Source organism: Salmo salar, chromosome 10 (assembly GCF_965601325.2).
Source record: "Salmo salar chromosome 10, fSalSal1, whole genome shotgun sequence".
NCBI lineage: Eukaryota > Metazoa > Chordata > Actinopteri > Salmoniformes > Salmonidae > Salmo > Salmo salar.
The window spans coordinates 17,588,786-17,613,846 of record NC_138300.1 but is presented as its reverse complement, the minus strand read 5'-3'; the positions used below and the strand labels follow the sequence as shown (position 1 = coordinate 17,613,846).

At 44.3% G+C, this 25,061-nt stretch overlaps 1 protein-coding gene across 6 annotated transcripts in view; it reads right to left on the bottom strand.

Annotated features, from left to right (window-relative positions):
* The window catches only part of LOC106613633 (3',5'-cyclic-AMP phosphodiesterase 4C), a 166,299-nt gene that overhangs the window by 34,507 nt on the left and 106,731 nt on the right, over positions 1-25,061 (bottom strand). For 3 of the 6 annotated variants that reach the window (XM_045687395.2, XM_045687402.2, XM_045687400.2), the window contains 4 exons: positions 2,504-2,695; positions 2,084-2,125; positions 1,399-1,435; positions 156-285 (listed from right to left, as the gene is read on the bottom strand). In XM_045687395.2, coding sequence (XP_045543351.1) covers positions 156-285; positions 1,399-1,435; positions 2,084-2,125; positions 2,504-2,695 — 401 coding nt within the window. Of the gene's footprint in view, positions 1-155; positions 286-1,398; positions 1,436-2,083; positions 2,126-2,503; positions 2,696-8,621; positions 8,889-25,061 lie in introns of those variants that run through there. The other 3 variants (XM_045687396.2, XM_045687401.2, XM_045687403.2) reach the window with 2 other exon arrangements.

Here is a 25,061-nt window from a genome sequence, read left to right as displayed (position 1 = left end):
ATCAAACCAATCTTATGGTTTGATCGTAGGCCAAGCTGTATTTTCAGTTCTTGTGAACTTATTATATTCACAGAGTACAGCAGACACTAGGGAACAACAAAACCAACTGTTGTGAAGTAATGTAAGAATTATGATCAGATGCGTAACCTATTGACCTGGTATGCTTGGCTTGGTATGAGTAGGCATTGAGGGAGGGTTGCTGCCTGATGGCCGCCTGTTGGGCCGATCCTGCAGATGAGTTATGACGGCAAAGTTGCTTCTGACTGTTCGGAGACTGGCGAGCACCTAAAGAGAGAGGGTGGAAGGGGACACTGATTTAGTGGTATGATGCATTATGCCCATGATATTCTACGCACAATATCCGGATTTCCTAAAACATAAGATCTCGTTTGGGTTTTTCGATTTTTAATGGGAGCTATGTCTGTCCCAAGACAATCAAATGAAAATCAGAATGTTACGGTTTTGGAACTTTGATGCCAGCATAGAGGGTAGCTGATCAAACTCTGCCTATGGCTCTGTAGCCTGGTGCCAGATCTGTTTGGGCTGTATAGCCTGCACCTATCGTGACAATGACCAGTTGGCTATACTGCACAAAAAGTACTGGGACCAGGCTAATGTCTCTGTCTTTGGCATGTGCAGGTCCTACATAATTGTACATTTTAGTAATTTAGCAGACGCTCTTATCCAAAGCGACATACAGGAGAAATTAGGGTTAAGTGCCTTGCTCAAGGGCACATCGACAGCTTGGGGATTCAAACCAGCGACCTTTCGGTTACTGGCCCAACAGTCTTTACCGCTAGGCTACCTGCCGCCACTCAGGCATCATACACCTATCACACACGTGAGCTCTAGTGAGACACTGAAATGCGCAGGGGTACAAAACATCCCTAAACACCTGTCTCAGGTACTTCGTGTGCCTTCATGTTGCAACTCAATACTGCTCCGAGTTCAAAATGTCACCCCGGTGAAAAAATCTGGGGGCAGTCGGCCCATAAAAGATCTCCGGCTCTGCTTCGACGCACGTCAATATTGGACTCCTCACATGTTTTGTAACCCTAGTTGAGTTGTGACACACAATGACACGCGCTCCGTGCAGATGGGTTATTGCAGCAAAAGCCGGTGGTCTGGGTTGGAAGAGTATCGCTGGCGCACAGACCTTTGAAATGTTTGAATCCTTCCCGACTGTAATGTGCTTTGTGGATTGAAATAAAGCATTTCATGTGTGTGTGTTTGTGTGTAATGAATGGCGCCCTAACTCTTAAAACACCACCAAGACAGCACTGTGCATCACATGATTTTCCACGCAAGAAGTACAGAAGGCTGGCTCACTGTACTGCACACAATAATGCAGTGTATTACCATACACTTAAAGAGAAAACGCAGGAACATAGCACTGACCTGTGCAAATGGTGTCACAATCATGTCTTCTCCATGTCTAAAAGGACAGAAGAAAACAAAAACACTGGGTTAGATACTACATCTTCAACAAATAGGTGAAGAACAGAATATCACCATCTTACAAGGGCAATATTGATATAATATACTGTATACTGGGGCTCTATGGTACGCCCTGAGTGTAAAGCAATGGGCGTCCTAAATGCAGCCTTTAACACCCATATATCCTGTATCCAGTTAACACATTGGACACATGGAGAGGAAACAAGTGACATGCACACAACTGACTGTAAGAACTGTGGGAAAAACAAACAAAAACCTTTGAAACTGTGCTGTGGGGGCATTATCATGCACATAATGTGTGGTCTTGTGGTCGAGCCTTTCTGTTAAGATTATAGGCCTCAGGCTATCCATGCAGCACACAAACAGCAGCAGGCTCAACCCAGATGCAAGGTCTGTGGGGTTTTTCTTTTGGGGATGGTTCAGGAGGAAAATGGGGTAAGGGATGTGTGCATGTGTGTGTGTATGGGCAGGGGGGTTAAAGGTTATGTGTTGGGGCAGGAGGTGGGTGGGGGTGTGTGGAGGGGTTAAGGGGTTTGTGAGGGAAGGAAGTGTCTGAAACCTGCAAACGCAGTGGGTCCTTAAAGGGGAAGTTAAATAGAAAAAATGTGTCACACGCATCTCTCACCGCGGCAGCCAACCGACTTCCCAGTGCTTCAAGCCCTCTTCCCTTTAAAGACAGAGCGAGAGTCCAGTGACTAAGCTAGACTTGACATGGGTAAACAGACTGTGACATGGCCTCCGATCTCCAGAAACAAACATCAACAATACGAGACAGGAAGGTTACGTTTTTAGGGACCTCTGCGGGAATCATAGTTGAAGGGTTAGCTATGACAGTATAAATATAAGAGAGTAGACATTGGTTAGTGAAACAGCAAGGGTGGGGGGAGAGCAACAACGGCAAAAAGAGAGACAGAAGGTCAGAAAAAACAATTCAGAAAGAGAGAGAGTGAGAGTGAGAGAGAGAGAGAGAGTGGGAAAAGGAAAGGGCCTGGAGAAGGGTTAAGGTTAGGAGGGTCATGCATCACTTTGGTCCAATGGTACTTACAGCTCACTGGCCATGGAGGAGTTGCGGGACATGGCTTTTGGTGAGAGGTCGAAGTCTGAGTCGGAGCGGTAGAGGAAGGACTCGCGGCGCTGGCTGTGGGGGTAGTTGGCCTGCAGGACCAGGCCGGAGCTGGGGCTGGCCTGGGGGTCCAGAGGGCTGCGTCCCACCGGCAGCCCATTCTCCACATCAAAACTTAGGGTGAGAGAAGAGAGAGAGAAGGGAAGATTCCTGTGAATAGGTGTCTGGAGCAGCGGAGCAGGAAGACAAGATGTCATTGTCCCTTCCTTTATTCTGTCCAGTGTGACGACAGATGTATGGAAGTCCGAAAATGTGTGAATCTTCAATCCAAAATCATCATTGTAGTTATCGTCATCAAAGAACACCACTGACCAATCTCTGCCTGCCTCATAGCTAATACACAGTATATTGAGAATAGAAAAGAGCTGACCTAGTGATAGCAGGCCTAGAGCAGCAGCCATTCCCTACAACCCCCACACCATTTATTTGAACGCAATCACGCTAGTGTCAGCACTGACTTCCCCACGTACGTCAGCATCGCCAAAGTCCACCGTCTCTGTCAGGGCCTTGGGCACCACTAAAACAAATGGTGCTGCTGGCACCTCTCCACCTCTGCAGCCAGACCCTGACCCCAAAATGTCAGGGTGATCAGTCCAAAGCCATCCAATCTCATAATAGGGCTGACTGTTTGATGGGACAGTGGAACTCCTCTCTCTCCCCTTTTCATATTTTGAGAATGCAATCAGATGTTCAGTTAGGAGATCGGAGGGGGAGAAAGGCAAGTGGGAGATACAGCGAGAATGCTGGATGTGGGGATTGAACCCCAGTCTCTGGAAGGAAGTCATCTAAGCTACAGTATGGGTCAAGAGACGGAATTGTTACCAATCAACCACAGGCTCTGCATGAGCAAAGTATATCCAATACAACAGGGACTTTATACATACCGCAGTCGGCAGGTGAATGCTTACAAAGTTATAATACTACAATATCCTCCTCCTTTAGGCTCTTTGGTAGGAATACGTGACCGTGCGTCTGACCTGTGTGACTCTCCTTTGTCCAATCGAACTCCAGAAGCGGAGTTGTTCCAGGGCGGTGCCACGGTATACAGGCGGCAGCTGCAAGGTCAGGCTGAGGTGGAGTTGTTCCAGGGCGGTGCCACGGTATACAGGCGGCAGCTGCAAGGTCAGGCTGAGGTGGAGTTGTTCCAGGGCGGTGCCACGGTATACAGGCGGCAGCTGCAAGGTCAGGCTGAGGTGGAGTTGTTCCAGGGCGGTGCCACGGTATACAGGCGGCAGCTGCAAGGTCAGGCTGAGGTGGAGTTGTTCCAGGGCGGTGCCACGGTATACAGGCGGCAGCTGCAAGGTCAGGCTGAGGTGGAGTTGTTCCAGGGCGGTGCCACGGTATACAGGCGGCAGCTGCAAGGTCAGGCTGAGGTGGAGTTGTTCCAGGGCGGTGCTACGGTATACAGGCGGCAGCTGCAAGGTCAGGCTGAGGTGGAGTTGTTCCAGGGCGGTGCCACGGTATACAAGCGGCAGCTGCAAGGTCAGGCTGAGGTGGAGTTGTTCCAGGGCGGTGCCACGGTATACAAGCGGCAGCTGCAAGGTCAGGCTGAGGTGGAGTTGTTCCAGGGCGGTGCCACGGTATACAGGCGGCAGCTGCAAGGTCAGGCTGAGGTGGAGTTGTTCCAGGGCGGTGCCACGGTATACAGGCGGCAGCTGCAAGGTCAGGCTGAGGTGGAGTTGGAGAGAGTGGTTCTAAGAATAGCCCTCTATCATTGATGGAGGTACATGCGAGAGGGCTATACATAGCCTGAAACATACAGCACACCCCCCCTGGCTGGAGTCTCATATAATTACGTTAGGCTGAAACCCTCACCCCATACGGTACATACCCTTTCACTCGACTTCAAGTTCGACACGTTATGAATAGAAAGTGCTGCAGATTTTTTTTTGTCATGCTTTCGACAAACAAGTGATTATTTGCCAGCACTGTGTGGCGTGCGAATTTCTTTTGAGTTAAACTATTGCTGAACGTCTCCGAGGCACCTGCAACAACCACCTGTGGATGAACGAGTGCATTTCCCTCCTCTCACAACAGCAGTCGAACTTGCATGCCTCTGTATGGGCTGTGTTGTGTTGTGTCGTATGCACCCTAAATACAACGAGGCTCAGTATTTTACCTAAATTAACATTTAAAAACAAACCTGCACCATACTCGGGCAGTGGCTGACATCATTAATCAGAAACAATGAGAGAGAGAGATCAAGAGAGAGAGGAGGTGCAGTATAAACGCATCAGTGCCAGGGCTTGCCTTATTACCCAACCTCTCCTCCTCCCTTTCCTCCCTGATTGGTGGGGAGAGCCCCAGGGGGAGGGGCTTGCCTTATTACCCCACCTCTCCTCCTCCCTTCCCTCCCTTTTTCTCACCCTTCCCTTCATCTAATTTTCAAAGATGCGTCCGTCCCCTCGGAGCGATTTGGGCCAGCTCTGACGGTGGGATGTCATCAATCACGGGGCCAATGGCGTCAGCAGCTATGAATAGCTCTATCCAAAATAACTGAATTAACCCCCAAAAACACTCACACGTGAAACAAAACTCACCCATTAGAACTGAAATCCACGTCATTCACATGAAATGTTCATGTTTGAGTAAACTATCAGAGCCTGAGGCTTGGAGATATCAGAGTACACTTATGGACTGTGGCTATCTCCTTCCCAGCTGCAGGCAGCTTCTCTTCTCAACAACGCTCCCACTCACAAGAAATGCCACTAGGAAAAACCTGGGATTATCACACTGAGTGGGTGGACAAGTGTCCATAAACAGTGGTATTCATACTGTTAGTTCCCTCTACTGGGCTCCCGAGTGGCGCAGCGGTTTAAGGCACTGCATCTCAGAGCTAGAGGCATCACTGCAGACCCTGGTTCGATCCCAGGCTGTATCACAACCGGCCGTGATCGGGAGTCCCATAAGGCGGTGCACAATTGTCCGGGTTTGGCTGGGGTAGGCCATCATTCTAAAAAAAAATATTTGCTCTTAACTGACTTGCCTAGTTAAATAAAGGTTAAATAAAAAATAGTGGAAACAGAATGGGCTTCTGAGTGTCAGGTAGCACCATCTATTGGAGACAGAAATATAACTCATCACTGTGCCAGTCAGTGCATGTTCCCCAGCACAACAGTGTTTCTATAGAGAGCACAGAGCAATGCGACCACTGTTTAAAGTACATGCATCTTAAATGTCAGCCAGAGAACATGTAAGATGAGTTTGTGCCTCAATGTGGACTGGGTGGTGGTTAAGAGGTTGGGCCAGTAACCGAAAGGTTGCTGGTTCGAATCCCTGAGCTAACTAGGTGAAATCTGCCGATGTGCCCTTGAGCAAGGTACTTAACCCTAATTGCTCTGGATAAGTGTGTCTGCTACTGTAAATGAATAAAAAAAGTATAATAAAAAAATCTGATGTTACACAGACACTACACTCAACACGGAGGATACGTATCATGTAGTTACTTGACACACAAGCATTAAACCAATTGTGCCACTCCACTGAATAAACCTTTGAATCAGTCATCTCTTATTATGGTGATGTTCTATGAGGTGCTCTTTGTCTGGTAGGTCATAAATGGCCATAGTGACCTTGGTGTTGTCATTGTTCTCAGGCTCTGACGTCAGTCAGTGTCTCCTTTCCCTTCTCTTTGAGTCTGGACTACCATCAGAACTCGTGGGAGACAGGCCTCCCTGTGTCCCACTGTGGCACACACCCTTCTGGGGTTTCTCCCGAGGAGACCACTGGCACATATACACACGCACACACACAACCATTTGGTGCAGACTAATCACTAAATGACTATCTTATACTGAACGGGAATGGTGATATCGAAACGTCATCTGATCTCCACAAACACAAAGATAACCCTCCGTGTTTCCTTTCCTCTTCAATTGTGGGAAAAAGAGCAAATCCATTAGTTCCTGGATAAAAGGATATGCCCCCCTCAGGATTCAAATCAAATCAAACTTTATTTGTCACATGCGCCGAATAGAACAAGTGTAGACCTTACCTTGAAATGCTTACTTACAAGCCCTTAACCAACAGTGCAGTTCAAGAAAGAGTTAAGAAAATGTTTACCAAATAAACGAAAGTAAAAAATAAGAAGAAGTAACACAATAAAATAACAATAACGAGGCTATATACAGGAGGTACAGGTTAGTCGAGGTCATTTGTACAAGGAGGTAGGGGGTAGGGGTGAAGTGAGTAGTGATTCAGAGGAAACTCAAAGAAGCCTTCAGGTCTGTGTCATTCAGACAAAGGAAGAATGGACATTGTCGTTCCCCAAATACCGCTTTTAGCTAATAAAAAGTCCAATCCCCCTTCTGTTTTCTTTCCGAGTGGCGTGAGAACCAGCTCCGGGGGCCTCGCTGACCTATGACAATCAAAGTGTGTGTGTTTGTCTCGGGGAAGTTCCCGCAGCCCTTACACACCAGGAAAGAAGGGAGTGGAGGCAGAGAATGTAGGAAAAGAGAGGAGTGGACCTTTTTTGGTGTGTGTTCCTGGGGATGCGTAAGCTTTCTACTGGGGGGAAAGGGGGCACCTGGTTTGGGAAAGGGGGATGTTAGTGTTGCAACTCTCACCCGTAACAAAAACAACGCAGTGCACCACCAAAAACAAGGGGGAAAAAAGAATGTATTTGAAACTGCATATCTCAACACAGCTTATGTATGAAGACAGAGCATTAGCGCAAAACTGACTTTTTATTTGAGGTCCCATGTGCCAGTCTAGAGTAAACAATTTCAACACCTCCTATTAAACCTATGTCAAACACTCAACTTTTGAACCCAAACTCCATGGTTAACGTTTGCTGTCCTTTGTAAATGAGGCTCTTTGCCCTGTATACTTTTGTACCGGATCTAGCCAAAGGTGTTTTAGATAGGTTACTGACTATTCTTCTCTTATCTGGTCTAGCTTCTGGTGTTTATAAGTCATTTCTGGATACTGATAAACATGTTATACAAGTTATTTATCATCTCAACAGCCGAACAAAATGTAACCCCACAACATAACACATTCACTGTGTATCAATTCATACAAGTTGACCAAAAGGGAAAAACGTTCTGTGTACAACGACATAAGACACAGCCATGAGCATATGTTTTCTAAAAATAGCCCATGAAGAGAAGTCGTTGCACGAGAACAGACATGGAGTCATCAGAGACCCGTCTGTTGATTCTTTTTCTCTCTGAGCGACTCTCCGAACACCACAACTTGACTCGCTGTCAACAGGGTAAGAGAGACCCAACTTTACTGGTAACATGCAGTTCGGAAGTTCTGAACACATACATGTTCCACCCTCCATATACATGCACGCACACAAACAAACGTTCCTGATATCAGAGCAACAATACTTCGGGACTTTAACTGGCTTGATCAAATGGATTAAGAATAATATCATTTTTTATAATAATCATCATTTTTATAAACATTGTAATCCAGATAAGCAGTTTAACCTAATATGACAAATATGTTAGCTTTTGACATTTAGCGGTTTAAAAAAGGGAGTGTTTGGCCTAGTAAGTTGGTGAGGCACAGCTGGACACAAGTTGGATGTACCACTTGAGCCAATAAGATAATAGAACCCATATTGTCTCACATTAATCATAAATAAACTGAAATGTTAAGAACTAAAGGAACTGAGAAACTTTTGGAAAGATCTCCACAGCAAAGCCAAAAGATAGGCCTTCTTTGCTTTTGTTCACCGCCAACTGACGATACTGTTCCGTACTGTGGCTGAACTCTTACCGGAACAAGCCTCTGTACCAGCCAACAAGAATCAGAGGTAAAAAAACTTCAGCTATTAAAACCGCTTCAAAAATATACAGGATGTATACATGAAGAGTGAGAGTATAGAAGTAACTGATATAACAGATACAAATAAATACACACACACACACACACACACACACACACACACACACACACACACACACACACACACACACACACACACCACACACACACACACACACACACACACACACACACACCCGTACAGTATCACCCACCCCACCTCCCACAAACACACCCACTCACACGCTTTGGCTTCACTTACTCCAAGGGGAACTGGAGGATCCTATCCTATCCAGCAGTGGTCCTGTAGTAACACACAAGCAGCCATGTATCAGATGAGCGCCACAACGGCTCCAGAATGCCACCATCCGTATACCCATAAACTCTGGCCGGGGCCGTGACGTCAGAGGCGCTTGTGACAGACGACTGGGAGAGGTAGATAAGCTACTGTGGTGGGCCCTGCTCAGGCCTGTCAAGAGTGCTACAACGGCTACACAGCTCAATTCTCTCACATCTAGTGTGGAACCTACTTCTCGTGGCCTCACTTTCTCCCCCTCGTGGCCTCACTTTCTCCCCTGCCTCTCGTGGACTCACTTTCACCCCTGCCTCTCGTGGACTCACTTTCACCCCTGCCTCTCGTGGACTCACTTTCACCCCTGCCTCTTGTGGCCTCTTGTGCTTTTGGAGAGGAAATAACCCCCCTCAAATGTTGACAGTTGAAAGAAACTTCTGTGAAAATTGAAGTCCAAGCTCTTTAAAAGACTTGCATTTACCTGAAGTGCTTTTCTCTTGGTTTTGAAGTGCTCTTCTATGACAGTAACTCACCCAAACCACCACCCATCTGTATTACCATTTGCCTTCATTTGCTATGACACAAACATTACCCATTGGGACATTGCCAACCTGCAACTCATGACTACTTAATATGATACCATCAGCTCTGCTCAATCCCATGACCTAGGCGAGGAGGCAAGAAGGCATAAAATTAATGAAGTGTCATGATGTGAAAAAAGTGGTATTCCAGCATGAGCCCTTTCCCCTATCTCTACAGGTGGGTATTACAGTATGGAACTTTAGCCGGTAGGACTCTGCTTGCGTGCTGGGTATCTGTTAGCAATTAGCTAGTGCTAGTCCTCTCAAATCTCTCCGTCAGAGGAGACCAGCCCTGGCTTGACCTCTGTGGTATGACCCTTTCTTTCTCTCCCGTGTTTCATTATTGTCCTTTTAGAATGGAATCAACATGCTCTTTCCCAATGGAAAGGGAAAAATCACACTGTTGCTACCTCGCAGTCCAAACAAGGTGCATAAAATCAAGAACAAACTGGATCGGCGAGAGATATTCAGCCATTCTTGGAGGAAAATGGAAGTTCATTAAAGGCTCATCAGGCAAAAGACAAGTATTTATCTGTCAAGCCCTCAGTGTGAATGACACAAAGCTTGACAGACTGTGATGTGATCAGTGGAAGTGAAAGCGCTGGCCATGAGAGAAAATGCAAATAGTTGTTTCTTGAATATGGGGTATTTCCAGCGATTTCCCTGTCTTTGCAGTCTATGGGAGGAATGTTTATAATATGTTGTGTGGAAAAAAAACACTCCCTTGTAAAAGAAAATTAAGAAAGGAAAAAAATGAAGGTTGTGGCATTGGCTGCATGGAGGCATATGAGGGAAAGAAAACAGGAGCGGTAAACATTTGGTTAAAGGAGGAAGGGAGGGAGGGGTGGGGTGGAGGGAACGAGGGAGGGGTGGAGAGCCAAGGCAGGGAGGCTCTGATCTCTGCTCCCACATCAAAGGGAGAGAGAGTGTGTGTGTCCTGTCTGTAAGCAGGGACTCCCGTTTGAAGGTGGCTTGTATGTCGTGAGACTGACGTCAATCACATCTGGACGCGTCGTCATGTAAAGCCACAGACGTAAGCCAGAGAGCAGGCCAGCTGCTCATAGGCACATTTAGACACCCACTAAGATACAGCACACACACTTCGGGGGTAGTACGAGTTGACGATGTAGTCAGACGCAAACCTTGAGGTTTGTTCAATTCAATACCCTTTCCAACTGGAAATAGGATATTTCAATGTGTTGAAATGGGCCTGAACCAAGTGCTTATGGTCTTGGCCAATCTGAAGGGGTTTCAGCTACAGGGATAGGACTTTGATGACTACATACACTATATATAGTTGAAGTCGGAAGTTTACATACACTTAGGTTGGAGTCATTAAAACTCGTTTTTCAACCACTCCACAAATTTCTTTGTAACAAACTATAGTTTTGGCAAGTCGGTTAGGACATCTACTTTGTTCATGACACAAGTCATTTTTCCAACAATTGTTTACAGACAGATTATTTCACGTATAACTCACTGTATCACAATTCCAATGGGTCAGAAGTTTACATACACTAAGTTGACTGTGCCTTTAAACAGCTTGGAAAATTCCAGTAAATTATGTCACGGCTTTAGAAGCTTCTGATAGGATAATTGACATCATTTGAGTCAATTGGAGGTGTACCTGTGGATGTATTTCAAGGCCTACCTTCAAACTCAGTGCCTCTTTGCTTGACATCATAGAAAAATCTAAAGAAATCAGCCAAGACCTCAAAAAAAGAATTGTAGACCTCTACAAGTCTGGTTCATCCTTGGGAGCAATTTCCAAACGCCTGAAGGTACCACGTTCATCTGTACAAACAATAGTACGCAAGTAATAACACCATGGGACCACGCAGCCGCCATACCGCTCAGGAAGGAGACACGTTCTGTCTCCTAGAGATGAACGTACTTTGGTGCGAAAAGTGCAAATCAATCCCAGAAAAACAGCAAAGGACCTTGTGAAGATGCTGGAGGAAACAGGTACAAAAGTATCTATAGCCACATTAAAACAAGTCCTATATCGACATAATCTGAAAGGCCGCTCAGCAAGGAAGAAGCCACTGCTCTAAAACCGCCATAAAAAAAGCCAGACTATGATTTGCAATTGCACATGGGGACAAAAATCATACTTTTTGGAGAAATGTCCTCTGGTCTGATGAAACAAAAATAGAACTGTTTGGCCATAATGACCATCGTTATGTTTGAAGGAAAAAGGGGGATGCTTGCAAGCCGAAGAACACCATCCCAATAGTGAAGCACGGGGGTGGCAGCATCATGTTGTTTGGGTGCTTTGCTGCAGGAGGGACTGGTGCACTTCACAAAATAGATGGCATCATGAGGAAGCAAAAGTATGTGGATATATTGAAGCAACATCTCAAGACATCAGTCAGGAAGTTAAAGCTTGGTCGCAAATGGGTCTTCCAAATGGACAATGACCCCAAGTATACTTCCAAAGTTGTGGCAAAATGGCTTAAGGACAACAAAGTCAAGGTATTGGAGTGGCCATCACAAAACCCTGACCTCAATCCTATAGAAAATGTGTGGGTAGATTATTGTGGGAACTGAAAAAGCATGTGCGAGCAAGGAGGCCTACAAACCTGACTCAGTTACACCAGCTCTGTCAGGAGGAATGGGCCAAAATTCACCCAAATTATTGTGGGAAGCTTGTGGAAGGCTACCCGAAACGTTTGACCCAAGTTAAACAATTTGAAGGCAATGCTACGAAATACTAATTGAGTGTATGTAAACTTCTGACCCACTGGGAATGTGATGAAAGAAATAAAAGCAGAAATAAATCATTTTCTCTACTATTATTTTGACATTTCACATTCTTAAAATAAAGTGGTAATCCTAACGGACCTAAAACAGGGAATTTTTTACTAGGATTAAATGTCAGGAATTGTGAAAAACTGAGTTTAAATGTATTTGGCTAAGGTGTATGTAAACTTCCGACTTCAACTGTAAACAAGTATGTGGACACCCCTTCAAATTAGTTGACTCGGCTATTGCAGACACACCCGTTGCTGACAGGTGTATAAAATCGAGCACACAGTCATGCAATCTCCATAGACAAACATTAGCAGTAGAATGGCCTTACTGAAGATCTCGGTGACTTTCAACATGGCACCGTCATAGGATGCCAGCTTTCCAACAAGTCAGTTCGTCAAATTTCTGCCCTGGTCATCTGTACCTGTTGATATTGTGAAGTGAAAACGTCTAGGAGCAACAACAGCTCAGCCGCGAAGTGGTAGGCTACAGAAGCACACAGAACGGGACTGCCGAGTGCTGAAGCATGTAGCGAGTAAAAATCGTCTGTCCAAACTGCCTCTGGAAGCAACGTCAGCACAAGAACTGCTCGTCGGGAGCTTCATGAAATGGGTTTCCATGGCCGAGCAGCAGCACACAAGCCGAAGATCACCATGCTTAATGCCAAGCGTCGGCTGGAGTGGTTTAAAGCTCACCGCCATTGGACTCTGAAACAGTGGAAACGTGTTCACTGGAGTAATGAATCGCGCTTTACCATCTAGCAGTCCGACGGACGTATCTGGGTTTGGCGGATGCCAGGAAAACGCTACTTTCCCAAATGCATAGTGCTAACTGTAAAGTTTAATGGAGGAGGAATAATGGTCTAGGGCTGTTTTTCATGGTTCGGGCTAGGCCCCTTAGTTCCAGTGAAGGGAAATCTTAACGCTACAGCATACAATGACATTCTAAACGATTCTGTGCTTCCAACTTTGTGGCAACAGTTTAGGGAAGGCCTTTTCCTTGTTCAGCATGACAATTCCCCCATGCACAAAGTGAGGTCCATACAGAAATGGTTTGTCAAGAGCAGTGTGGAAGAACTTGACTGGCCTGCACAGAGCCCTGACCTCAACTCCATCAAACACCTTTGGGATGAATTGGAACGCCGACTGCCAGCCAGGCCTAATCACCCAACATCAGTGCCTGACCTCACTAATGCTCTTGTGGCTGAATGAACGCAAATTCCAGCAGCAACGTTACAACATCTAGTGGAAAGCCTTCCCAGAAGAGTGGAGGCTGTTATAGCAGCAAGGGGGGGGACCAGCTCCATATTAATGCCCATGATTTTGGAATGAGATGTTCGACGAGCAGGTGTCCACATACTTTTGGTCATGTAGTGTAAGTAGGCCTGACTCATCTTATTGATTATGTTGGGTACGGTACGTGGGGAACTGATTAGCACTAATATGGAAACTCTTAATCTAATGGCACACCATGTAAGGATGAGGTGATTGCCATTAACTTGTGCTGAATGGTTAAGGGATGATACATGGGTTAGACTGCTCAGGTCATAAACTAATTAAGCCCTATCAGAAACCTGCAGCCCTCTTCCCACAAGTTATATTGATTGAGTAAACCCCCCAACCATGTACTCAGAATAGACACACGCGCACACACACAAAACCTCCCTTCCCCCCCCACACACACACCCTCTGCGTCCTGCCAGCTGAGTCTGATTAGGGCCCCAGCGGGCCAGGTCTTGATTTGGCCCTTTGCATCGACCCCCTTTGCATCTACCCCCGAGCGGCCACAATTAGGCAGGCGGGCCATGGAACATGAGCGCTCAACGGGCAGAGAAGGACTCAGAGCAGGGCTCGCCATGGAACAAACAAGCTCAGGGGAGCAGGGGTGCTCTCCTCTAACAAGACTCATATGGCTTTAATAGGTGCCTTTCAATAAGCAAGTGATTGAGCCCTGGTGTGAGGCAGGTTCCTCCACTTCCTTTTCACATTAAGACTTTGCAGCCAAGAAGAGGAAGACTGAGGCACACTGGGCATGATGTCCTCTTGTCACATGTGCCTGGTGTCTCTTAGGAAGGAAACATAAAATTGTCTGTCCCCTTTCTGTGAGAATGTTTGGTCTTGTGAGTGGAAACTTGAATGTTGTAAGAATTTTGTACAACTTCCGGAGCACGTTTACAGTGAACATTGAGGCTGTACCATTACAGTTTTAGACAGAAGCCAATAGGCTATTGTGGCTATTTAATCATAATGTAGGCCTACCAACAAAACCAATGGAGCAAATCACATAACATTTTCACACGGAAATAGCATTTGATTTCTATGAAATAGCCTACAATAGCCTACAGTATATGCGGTGTTCAATGCAGGCCTACATTGCATGAGAGTTTTAGAAACGTTTTTACATAATGAAGGGCTTGACTAATGATTTTTGACTTGGTCTGTAACACCATGGGCCATACAAATTGCATTGTATAGTGTTATATGATGCAAGAAACCACTTAAAAAAATTAAATGTATTATTATTACTACCATACAGCGAATTAGACAATGTAGGCTACCCCTCTGTCTATTGGCTTATTTGCATATTCATGCCTGTCTCAAAAAACAACACTACTGCTTTAATTAAGAATAAGCTTTTTATCTGACTGGCTTTTCAAATAAAGCTTGAAATGTAGCCTACACGTTTTGTGCTCTTGTATGAAGCAGTAACTCTCCATTGCGGACCTATAATTATCTATAACTGGGCTAATAACTCGCAAAGAAAATCAACAAATGTCCACTCCCGCGGCTCTGATCTGAAAAGCGCATTCACTCGCGGGTGATTGACAGACCGCTCGTGGGCTACACCGGCCAATAGAAATCTACTCTACTCCGTTGCGCTCTGGCTCTGCCTACAACAAAATCACAGACTCAATCTTGCAAAGTTAGATTCGTTTTGGTTTGTTGCATTGAAAAGTGGCTGTTATAATGTTGATTCGATCACAGAAAAAACGTTGATCAATATAGTGCAAACTAATGGGGCGAACTCAGTGAAGTTCAATCTCATGCGTCTCTGCGCGGCATGGCATTTCTTCTGGGTGGCAGTCCTGGAGGTGGTGTGCGGCTGCGCATGCGCGCAGTTTAGAGAGAATATTATTGTTGGTGACAGTGTTGAGGGTTTGGGCAGAAAGTGTAGACAGAGAGGCTAGGCTGCGGTGGCTTGTGTGTGTTGTTATATTCTCAAACAAGCACATCCGCACACACACATCAACACACAAGCATGCACACACACACTTTCTCACAGTCCTACTTGTTTCCCTATCTGTGCCAGAGGCCCAAGTCATTGACCACAGAGGTTGAGGCGTCTGAGAGTGGGTGTGCGTTGACGTCACCAGTGGTTTCTGAGTCGTTGGAGCAAGGCTGTGCAGATAAACTAGCACAGTGGGGCCAGATAAGACCACTCCACAGGTTTTAACCCAGTCAGCATGGGACATTGTTTGCTACCAAATTAGTTGTTGTTATGCAAAACGGAACTGGTGACGTCAACGCATTCTGTCCAAAACCAGTAAGCAGGTAGCTTGGATGAGTCAAATGTACTCAACAAAACAATGACTGTAGAGGTGAACAAAAGAAAACTCAATATCTTCTTTGAAATTCAGACATTTTGATGCAAGTGTTTGTCTCATCCTAAAAGCTAAGGTATTGGTTTTGACTGAGTAGAGCCTTCAGTCAAGAAGATATAGAGGGAATGGCATTGAAAGAAAGTATTCACACCCCTCGACTTTTCCCAAATTTTGTTGTATTACAGCCTGAATTTAAAATTGATTAAATTTAGATTTTTGGTCACTGGCTTACACAAAATACCCCATAAAGTGAAAGGGGAATTATGTATTCCAAAATGTGTACTAATGATAAAAAAATGAAAAGCTGAAATGTCTTGAGTCAATAAGTATTCAACCCCTTTGTTATGGCAAGTTCAGGAGTAAAATTTTGCTTAACAAGTCAAATAATAAGTTGCATGGACTCACGGTGTGTGCAACAATAGTGTTTAATTAGCATTATTTTTGAATGACTACCTCACCTCTGTACCCCACACTTACAATTATCTGTAAGGTCTCTCAGTCGAGCAGTACATTTCAAACACAGATTCAACCACAAAGACTAAGTAGGTTTTCCAATGCCTCGCAAAGAAGGACCACTAGTGGAAGTTGGTTAAAAAAAGTTTTTAAAAAAAGACATTGAATATCCCTTGAGCATGGTGAAATTATTAATTATACTTTGGATGGTGTATTAATATACCCAGTCACTACAAAGATACAGGAGTCCTTCCTAACTCAGTTGCCGGAGAGGAAGGAAACCACTCAGGGATTTCATCATCAGGTCAATGGTGACTTAAAACAGTTACAGAGTTTAATGACTGTGATAGGAGAAAACTGAGAATGGATCAACATTGTAGTTACTCCACAATACTAACCTCATTGATAGAGGGAAAAGAAGGAAGCCTGTACAGAATATAAAATATTCCAAAACATCTATCCCGTTTGTACCACGTCCTGAGTGGCCTAGTTACAGTTTTGACTTAAATCAGCTTGAAAATCTATGGCGAGACTTGAAAATGGCTGTCTAGCAATGATCCTCTTCGGCGCCATAGTACGATGGTAGTACGAAGAGGATGGCTGACGTTTTACATGCTCCTAACCAACTTTGCTATTTTGTTATTTTTTTTACGTTGTTTGTAACTTATTTTTAACAATTATTTTGTACATAATGTTGCTGCTACCATCTCTTAGAACAGCGATTACTCACCACGAACTGGAAGAAACTTTTTCCTTTAACCTCTTGACGGTCGCCTAGGATAGGGGGCGCTACAGCGATTTTTGATAAAAATTCGTGCCCATTTTAAACGGCCTCCTACTCAAACTCAGAAGCTAGGATATGCATAGAATTAATACTTGTGGATAGAAAACACCCTAAAGTTTCTAAAACTGTTTGAATGGTGTCTGTGAGTATAACAGAACTTATATGGCAGTCAAACCCCCGAGACCGATCGTAACAGGATGTGGAATTCTGAATTGCGGACTCAACTTCACCACTTTGCCTGTAATTCACACAGTGAGCAATGGTTCATTGAGCACTTCCTATTTCTTCCACTAGATGTCCCCAGTCTTTACAAAGTGATTTGAGCCTTCTACTGTGAAAACTGAATGAGACGCTGTGGAAAGTGGTCACATGAGGAGGGCCATCACCATTATGACGCCGGCGCCCCTGGCTACCCTCCCCTTTCAAAACGTTTTGAAAGACAATGCAATCATCCCCCTTAAATCTTATTGGAGCTCTGGTTGAAAAAGGCCCTAAAGATTTATGTTATACAACGTTTGACATGTTTGAACGAACCTAAATTTAAAAAAAATGCATTTTATTGAAAGAGTAGTCCCGCAGCCGACGGAAGTTTTGGAGCAGCCTTCAGAACGCGCTAACAAGAACAAGCTATTGGGACGTAAAGGATTAACTTTTTCGAACTAAAATACATTTATTGTGGACCTGGGATTCCTGGAAGTGCTTTCTGAGGAAGATAATCAAAGGTAAGGGATTATTGACAATGGTATACAAGAGTAGATTTGATATGCGATTGTTCCAAGATGGCGCTGACCTGTAACGGTAGCCTTATCGCAAAGTGTGATTACCCAGTAAAGTTATTTTTAAATCTGGCATTACAGGTGCTTTCAAGAGATATTCATCTATAAATCTTAGAATGACAATATTACATTTTAAAAATGTTTTCGAATAGTAATTTAGTAAATTGTAGCGCTGTTTCACCGGATGCATTTGAGGGAAAATAGTTAGTCAACGTCACGCGCCGATGTAAAATGCTGTTTTTATATATAAATATGAACTTTATCGAACAAAAGAATGCATGTATTGTGTAACATAATGTCCTAGGAGTGTCATCTGCTGAAGATTGTCAAAGGTTAGTGCTGCATTTAGCTGTTTTTTGGTTATTTGTGATGCATGTGGTTGGTCGGAAAATGGCTATGTGGCTACTTTTACGATATACTCCTCTAACATAATCTAATGTTTTGCTTTTGCTGTAAAGCCTTTTTGAAATCGGACAACGTGGTTCGATTCAGGAGAGGTGTATCTATAAAACGATATAACATAGTCCTATATTTGAAAAAAGAAAATATTACATTTTGTTATGCTAATGGCCCGACCAGGGGTTAATGAGTTCGACGAGAAGGATTTTTTGCTTTCCCAGGAACAGGCTCAAATCCCAGTCATTTGTGTGAAGAAAAGACAGAGGAAAAGGGGTGCAGGTCGGGCTGCCTTCTGAGAATCTGTAGGCGAGCGAGTAAACTCTTACTTCCACCCATTCTACTGGTTAACATGCAATCATTGGAAAATAAAATTGATGAACCTACGATTCTGCCCCTAAAGAAGTCTCGAGGTACTGCTCGCCTGAGGTAGAGTACCTTATGATAAGCTGTAGACCACACTATCTACCAAGAGAGTTCTCTTCTGTATTATTCATAGCCATCTATTTACCACCACAAACCGAAGCTGGCACTAAGACCGCTCTCAACCAACTCTATAAGGACATAAGCAAAGAAGAAAATGCTCATCCAGAAGCGGCACTCCTAGTGGCTGGGGACTTTAATGCAGGCAAATGAAATTGTTTACCTGAATATCACGTGCAACCAGAGGGAGAAAAAAAAAAACTCTAGACCACCTTTACTCCACACACAGAGATGCATACAAAGCTCTCCCCAGCCCTCCATTCGACAAATCTGACCATAATTCTATCCTCCTCATTCCTGCGTACAAGCTAAAACTAAAGCAGGATGTACCAGTGACTTGCTCAATACGGAAGTGGTCAGATGATGCGGATGCTACACTACAGGACTGTTTTGCTAACACAGACTGTAATATGTTGTAGGATTCATACAATGGCATTGAGGTGTATACCACCTCAGTCATCGGCTCCATCAATAAGTGCATCGGCGACGTTGTCCCCACAGTGACTTTACAGGCAACATCCACATCGAGCTAAAGGCTAGAACTGCCGGTTTCAAGGAACAGGACACTAATCCGGACGCTTATAAGAAATCCTGCTATGCCCTCAAACGAACCAACAAACAAGCAAAGTGTCAATACAGGATTCAGATTGAATCCTACTACACCGGCTCTGATGCTCGTCGGATGTGGCAGGGCTTGAAAACTTTTACGGACTACAAAGGGAAAGCCAGACGCGAGCTGCCCAGTGACGCGAACCTACCAGACGAGCTAAATGCCTTTTATGCACCTTCGAGGCAAGCAACACTGAATCATGCATGAGAGCACCAGCTGTTCTGGATGACTGTGTGATAACGCTCTCGGTAGCCGATCTGAGCAAGACCTTTAAACAGTTCAACATTCACAAAGCTGCGGGGCCAGACGCATTACCAGGCCGTGTACTCAAAGCATGCGCGGACCAACTGGCAAGTGTCTAAACTGACATTTTCAACCTCTCCCTGACAGAGTCTGTAATACCTACATGTTTCAAGCAGACCACCATAGTCCCTGTGCCCAAGGAAGCCAAGGTAACCTGCCTAAATAATTAGCACCCCATAGCACTCACGTCGGTAGCCATGAAGTGCTTTGAAAGGCTAGTCATGGATCACAACAGCATCCTTCCGGATACCCTAGACCCACTCTAATTTGCATACCGCCCCAACAGATCCACAGATGATGCAATCTCAATCGCACTCCACACTGCCCTTTCCCACCTGGACACCTATGTGAGAATGCTGTTCATTGACTACAGCTCAGCATTCAACACCATAGTGCCTGCGAAGCTCATCACTAAGCTAAGGACCCTGGGACTAAACACCTCCCTCTGCAACTGGATCCTGGACTTCCTGACGGGCCTGCCCCCAGGTGGTAAGGGTAGGCAACAACACGTCTGTCATGCTGATACTCAACACTGGGGCCCCTCAGTGGTGTGTACTTAGTCAACTCCTGTACTCCCTGTTGACCCATGACTGCGTGGCCAAACACAACTCCAACACCATCATTAAGATTGCTGACAACACAACAGTGGTAGGCCTGATCACCGCCAACGATGAGACAGCCTATAGGGAGGAGGTCAGAGAACTGGCAGTGTGGTGCCAGGACAACAACCTCTCCCTCAACGTGAGCAAGACAAAGGATCTGATAGTGAACTACAAGAAAAGGCGGGCTGAACAGGCCCCCATCAACATCGACAGGGCTGCAGTGGAGCGGGTCGAGAACTTCAAGTTCCTTAGTGTCCACATCATCAACAAACTATCATGGTCCAAACACACCAAAACAGTCGTGAAGAGGGCATAACAAAACCTTTTCCCCCCTCAGGAGACTGAAAAGATTTGGCATGGGTCCCCAGATCCTCAAAAAGTTCTACAGCTGCACCATCCAGAGCATACTGACCGGTTGCATCACCGCCTGGTATGGCAACTGCTCGGCATCTGACCGTAAGGCGCTACAGAAGGCAGTGCGTACGGCCCAGGACATCACTGGGGCCAAGCTTCCTGCCATCCAGGACCTATATAATAGGCGGTGTCAGAGGAAAACTCATAAAATTGTCAGAGACTCCAGTCACCCAAGTCATAGACTGTTTTCTCTGCTACCGCACGGCAAGCGGTACCGGAGCGCCAAGTCTAGGACCAAAATGCTCCTTAACAGCTTCTACCCCCAAGCCATAAGACTGCTGAACAATTAATCAAATGGCCACCCGGACTATTTACATTGAATCCCCCCCCCCCTCCATTTGTTTTGTACGCTGCTGCTACTCTCTGTTTATTATCTATGCAGTGTCACTTCACTCCTACCTACATGTACAATTTACCTCAACTAACCTGTACCCCCTGTAGATTGCCTTCTTGTTGTTATTTTATTATGTTACTTTTTACTTTAGTTTATTTGGTAAATATTTTCTTACTCTTCTTGAACTGCACTGTTGGTTAAGGGCTTGTAAGTAAGCATTTCAAGGTAAGGTCTACAATTGTTGTATTCGATGCATGTGACAAATACAGTTTGATTTGATCTGATCAATAAGCAGCTTGACAGAGCTTGAAGAAATGTAAAAAGAATAATGTGCAAATATTGTACAATCCAGGTGTGCAAAGCTCTTAGACACTGACACAGAAAGACTCACAGATGTAATCGCTGCCAAAGGTGATTCTAACATGTATTAAATCAGGGGGTTGAATACTTATGTAATCAAGATATATTAGTGTTTTATTTTTCATACATTTTGTTCAAATGTTAGAATTTTTCTTCCACTTTTGAGTATTTTGTGTAGATTGTTGACAAAAATAACAAATCCATTTTTATCCCACTTTCTAACACAACAAAATGCGAAGAAAATAGCTGGAGACAAATGTGAAACCAGTCATATGGCAGCAAACTGAAGAATATCAACATATCAACTTTCCCACAGTAAAGTTTATGAAATCTGTGCCATTATGCATAATTTAAATTGTAGACTTTTAACTTGCAGGGATGGGCACTGTCAAATGTCTTAATTATAGCCTACCCCTGCTTTCTCGGTTTCCTATTTCTATCATGTTAAATATTATTTACTGTTAGTTCCCTTCAGCATACATTATCATTACATTTAATTACATTGTTTTGTTTACCTTCAATTGCTTCCTTTGTAAACAGCGTCGCGGCCATGTGGTTGTTGCTGAGGATCATTAGTAACAGTTGATAAAAAAAATACATTTAGGCTAATTAAATCATTATGGAGCGAAGTGCAGACCAAGCAGTAACAGTTTGAACGCGACACGGTGCAATACTTGTTTGTGTCATCACACAGTTCCATGGTTAGTGCAGGCAACAGACGAGGGTATAATCTACTATAGTACACTATTCTCCCTATTATAATTATATAATATATCATAATCATACAGTACACTAATGTACACCCATTACACACCTTCATAAGGTAAGTCTGAATACCAACTACTGAGAAGTGCGCAGGAAAGGTGTGCATTTGAAAGGCGTAATTTCCTACGTCAGAATCGGGCCCAAAGTTAAAACATGTTTTTAGAAATGTTTGCATTTGGGCCACTCAAGGACTTTCACATTCTTGTTCTGATGCTATTCCAGCATTGCTTTGGCTGTATGCTAGGGGTCATTGTCCTGTTGGAACATAAATCTTCACCCCAGTTTAAAGTCGTTTGCACCCTGATGCGGGTTCTCATCAAGGATTTGCCTGTATTTGGCTCCATTCATTGTTCCCTCTATCCTTACCAGTCTCCCAGTCCTTGCCGTTGAAAAGCACCCCCATAGCATGATGCTGCCACCACCATGCTTTATGGTAGGGATGGTGTTAGACAGGTGATGAGCTGTGCCTGGTTTTCTCCAGACATAGAGCTTTGCGTTCAGTTCAATTTTTGTCTTTCACGTCTTTTTGCAAACTCCAGGCGTGCTGTCATGTGCCTTTTTCTCAGGATTGGCTTCCGTCTGTCCTCTCTCCCATAAAAGCCAGATTGGTGAAGTGCTGTAGAGACTGTTGTCCTTCTGCCAGGTTCTTCCATCTCAGCCAAGGAACTCTGTAGTTCTGTCATAGTGGTCATTGGGTTCTCGGTCACCTCTATGACCAAGGTCCTTCTTGCCAGGTGCTCAGATGGCCAGCTCTAGGCAGAGTCTGAGAAGTTCCATATTTCTTATATTTCCCAATGGAGACCACTGTGCTCTTGGAAACTTTCAACACTCTAGAAATTGTTTTATACCTTGCTCCAGATATATGCATCATTACAATTATAACTAAGAGATCTACAAACAGATCCTTCAACTTCATGGTATAGTTTATGCTCTGACATGGATTGTCAACTGTGGGACCTTATATCGACAGGTGTGTTTCTTTCTAAATCTTGTCCAAGCAATTGAAGTGGCCACAGGTGGACACCAATCAAGTTATAGTGACATCTCAAGGATGATCAAAAGAAATTGGGGTGTGAACACTTACACTACCAGGCAAAAGTTTTAGAACACCTACTCATTCAAGGGTTTTTCTTTATTTTGACTACTTTCTAGTAAAAATACGCCATCCCATCTGGTTTGGGCTTAGTGGGACTATCATTTGTTTTTCAACAGGACAATGACCCAACACACCTCCAGGCTGTGTAAGGCCTATTTTACCAAGAAGGAGAGTGATGGAGTGCTGCATCAGATGACCTGGCCTCCACAATCCCCCGACCTCAACCCAATTGAGATGGTTTGGGATGAGTTGGACAGCAGAGTGAAGGAAAAGCAGCCAACAAGTACTCAGCATATCTGGGAACTCCTTCAAGAGCGTTGGAAAAGCATTCCAGGTGAAGCTGGTTGAGAGAATGCCAAGAGTGTGCAAAGCTGTCATCAAGGCAAAGGGTGGCTATTTGAAGAATCTCAAATATAAAATATATTTTGATTTGTTTAAAACTTTTTTGGTTACTACATGATTCCATATGTGTTATTTAATAGTTTTGAGGTCTTCACTATTATTTTACAAAGTAGAAAATAGTAAAAATAAAGAAAAACCCTTGAATGAGTAGGTTTTCTAAAACTTTTGACCGGTAGTGTATGTAAATGTGATATTTCTATATTTCCTTTTCAATACATTTGCAAACATGTTTTCACTTTGTCATTTTGGGGTATTGTGTGGAGATGGGTGAGTTTGTTTTTTGTTTTTGTCCATTTTAAATTCAGGCTGTAAGACAACAAAATGTGGAATAAGTCAAGGGGTATGAATACTTTCTGAAGGCACTATACTCTCTGTGACTCAGACTGCCGTTGGAATAAGCTGCTGCAAGTACATGGGATATTCCACAGGAGCCTAGTCACAAACAGACGTGGACATGCAACCAACACAACACCTCACTTCTAAAGGGGGCTCCCGAGTGGCGCATCGGTCTAAGGCACTGCATCTCAGTGCTAGAGGCATTACCACAGACCCTGGTTCGATCCAGGCTGTATCACAACGGGCCGTGATTGGGAGTTCCATAGGGTGGCGCACAATTGGCCCAGCGTCGCCCGGGTTAGGCCGTCATTGTAAATAAGAATTTGTTCTTAACTGACTTGCCTAGCTAAATACAGGTTAAATAAAACATTTAAAATAATTATCTCAGTTATTTCAGTTACCCATGCCTACCTGCTAATATCCAGCCCTGTTTATGTTTATTGTGTCCAATAATTTTCAGTTCATCATTTGGTTACCACTCATGCTTCTGCTCACCACATTCACATCATTGAGGTCTAGCAGGAAGCAGCAGCTTATGAAAAGGTAGTCAAATGGTTTTCATCTGAATCACATGTGAGCTGGCTGCTCATTATGGGATGTATCCAATATCACCACACATTACTCATCAGACCGGGTTATTCTACAATAGAACTTGGTAATGTTCATAGTCTAAGCAAAACTTACCTATACAGTCATGCAATAGTATTGTTGGCATATACTAATATAAGAGATGAAAACAGACTAATAGGATCAGGAGAATGTTCTAGCAAAGACAGAGAAGGTCCAGTGTGGAACTGGACATGAGACAAGTTTGGACAAGGTGAGACAAGATGAGGGATGCTTGCCAAAGACTGAACCCAACTAGGAGAGAGGAGGCGGCATTCTGACACTCCATTCTCTTCAGCAGCCACAAACGTCAGGACCCGCATTTCCTGTGCGTATAAATCATATCCACAGCATTAACTATAAATAATCTATTCCTACTCATGGCTTAATGAAGTTGTGCCCAAAGCACAGCATTGGAAGGAGGGCTGCTTGTTGGCATTAGCGGAAACTAAAATGATGAGATGCTAGTTAGAGGATTTGGAAGATTATACAGTATACATAGTTTTTGTCTAAACAGATTTTTACTGTGTTATTAGTTGCATATGTTCAATTCATCGGGCCACCACGCCGTCCTATAAATACGCCTGACTCAACGTTCATTAGACGTTGCCTTTGAAGTGTTTTAAACATTTGGGCCTGACATTATAAACAGACTTTGTTTCCGCGGTGAAGGGGTTTGTCGTCATGCGTTTTCAAATGTCAGATACAGAATTAGTCATATTTCCATTTTGCTTCTTTAAACTGGAGCACTGAGACT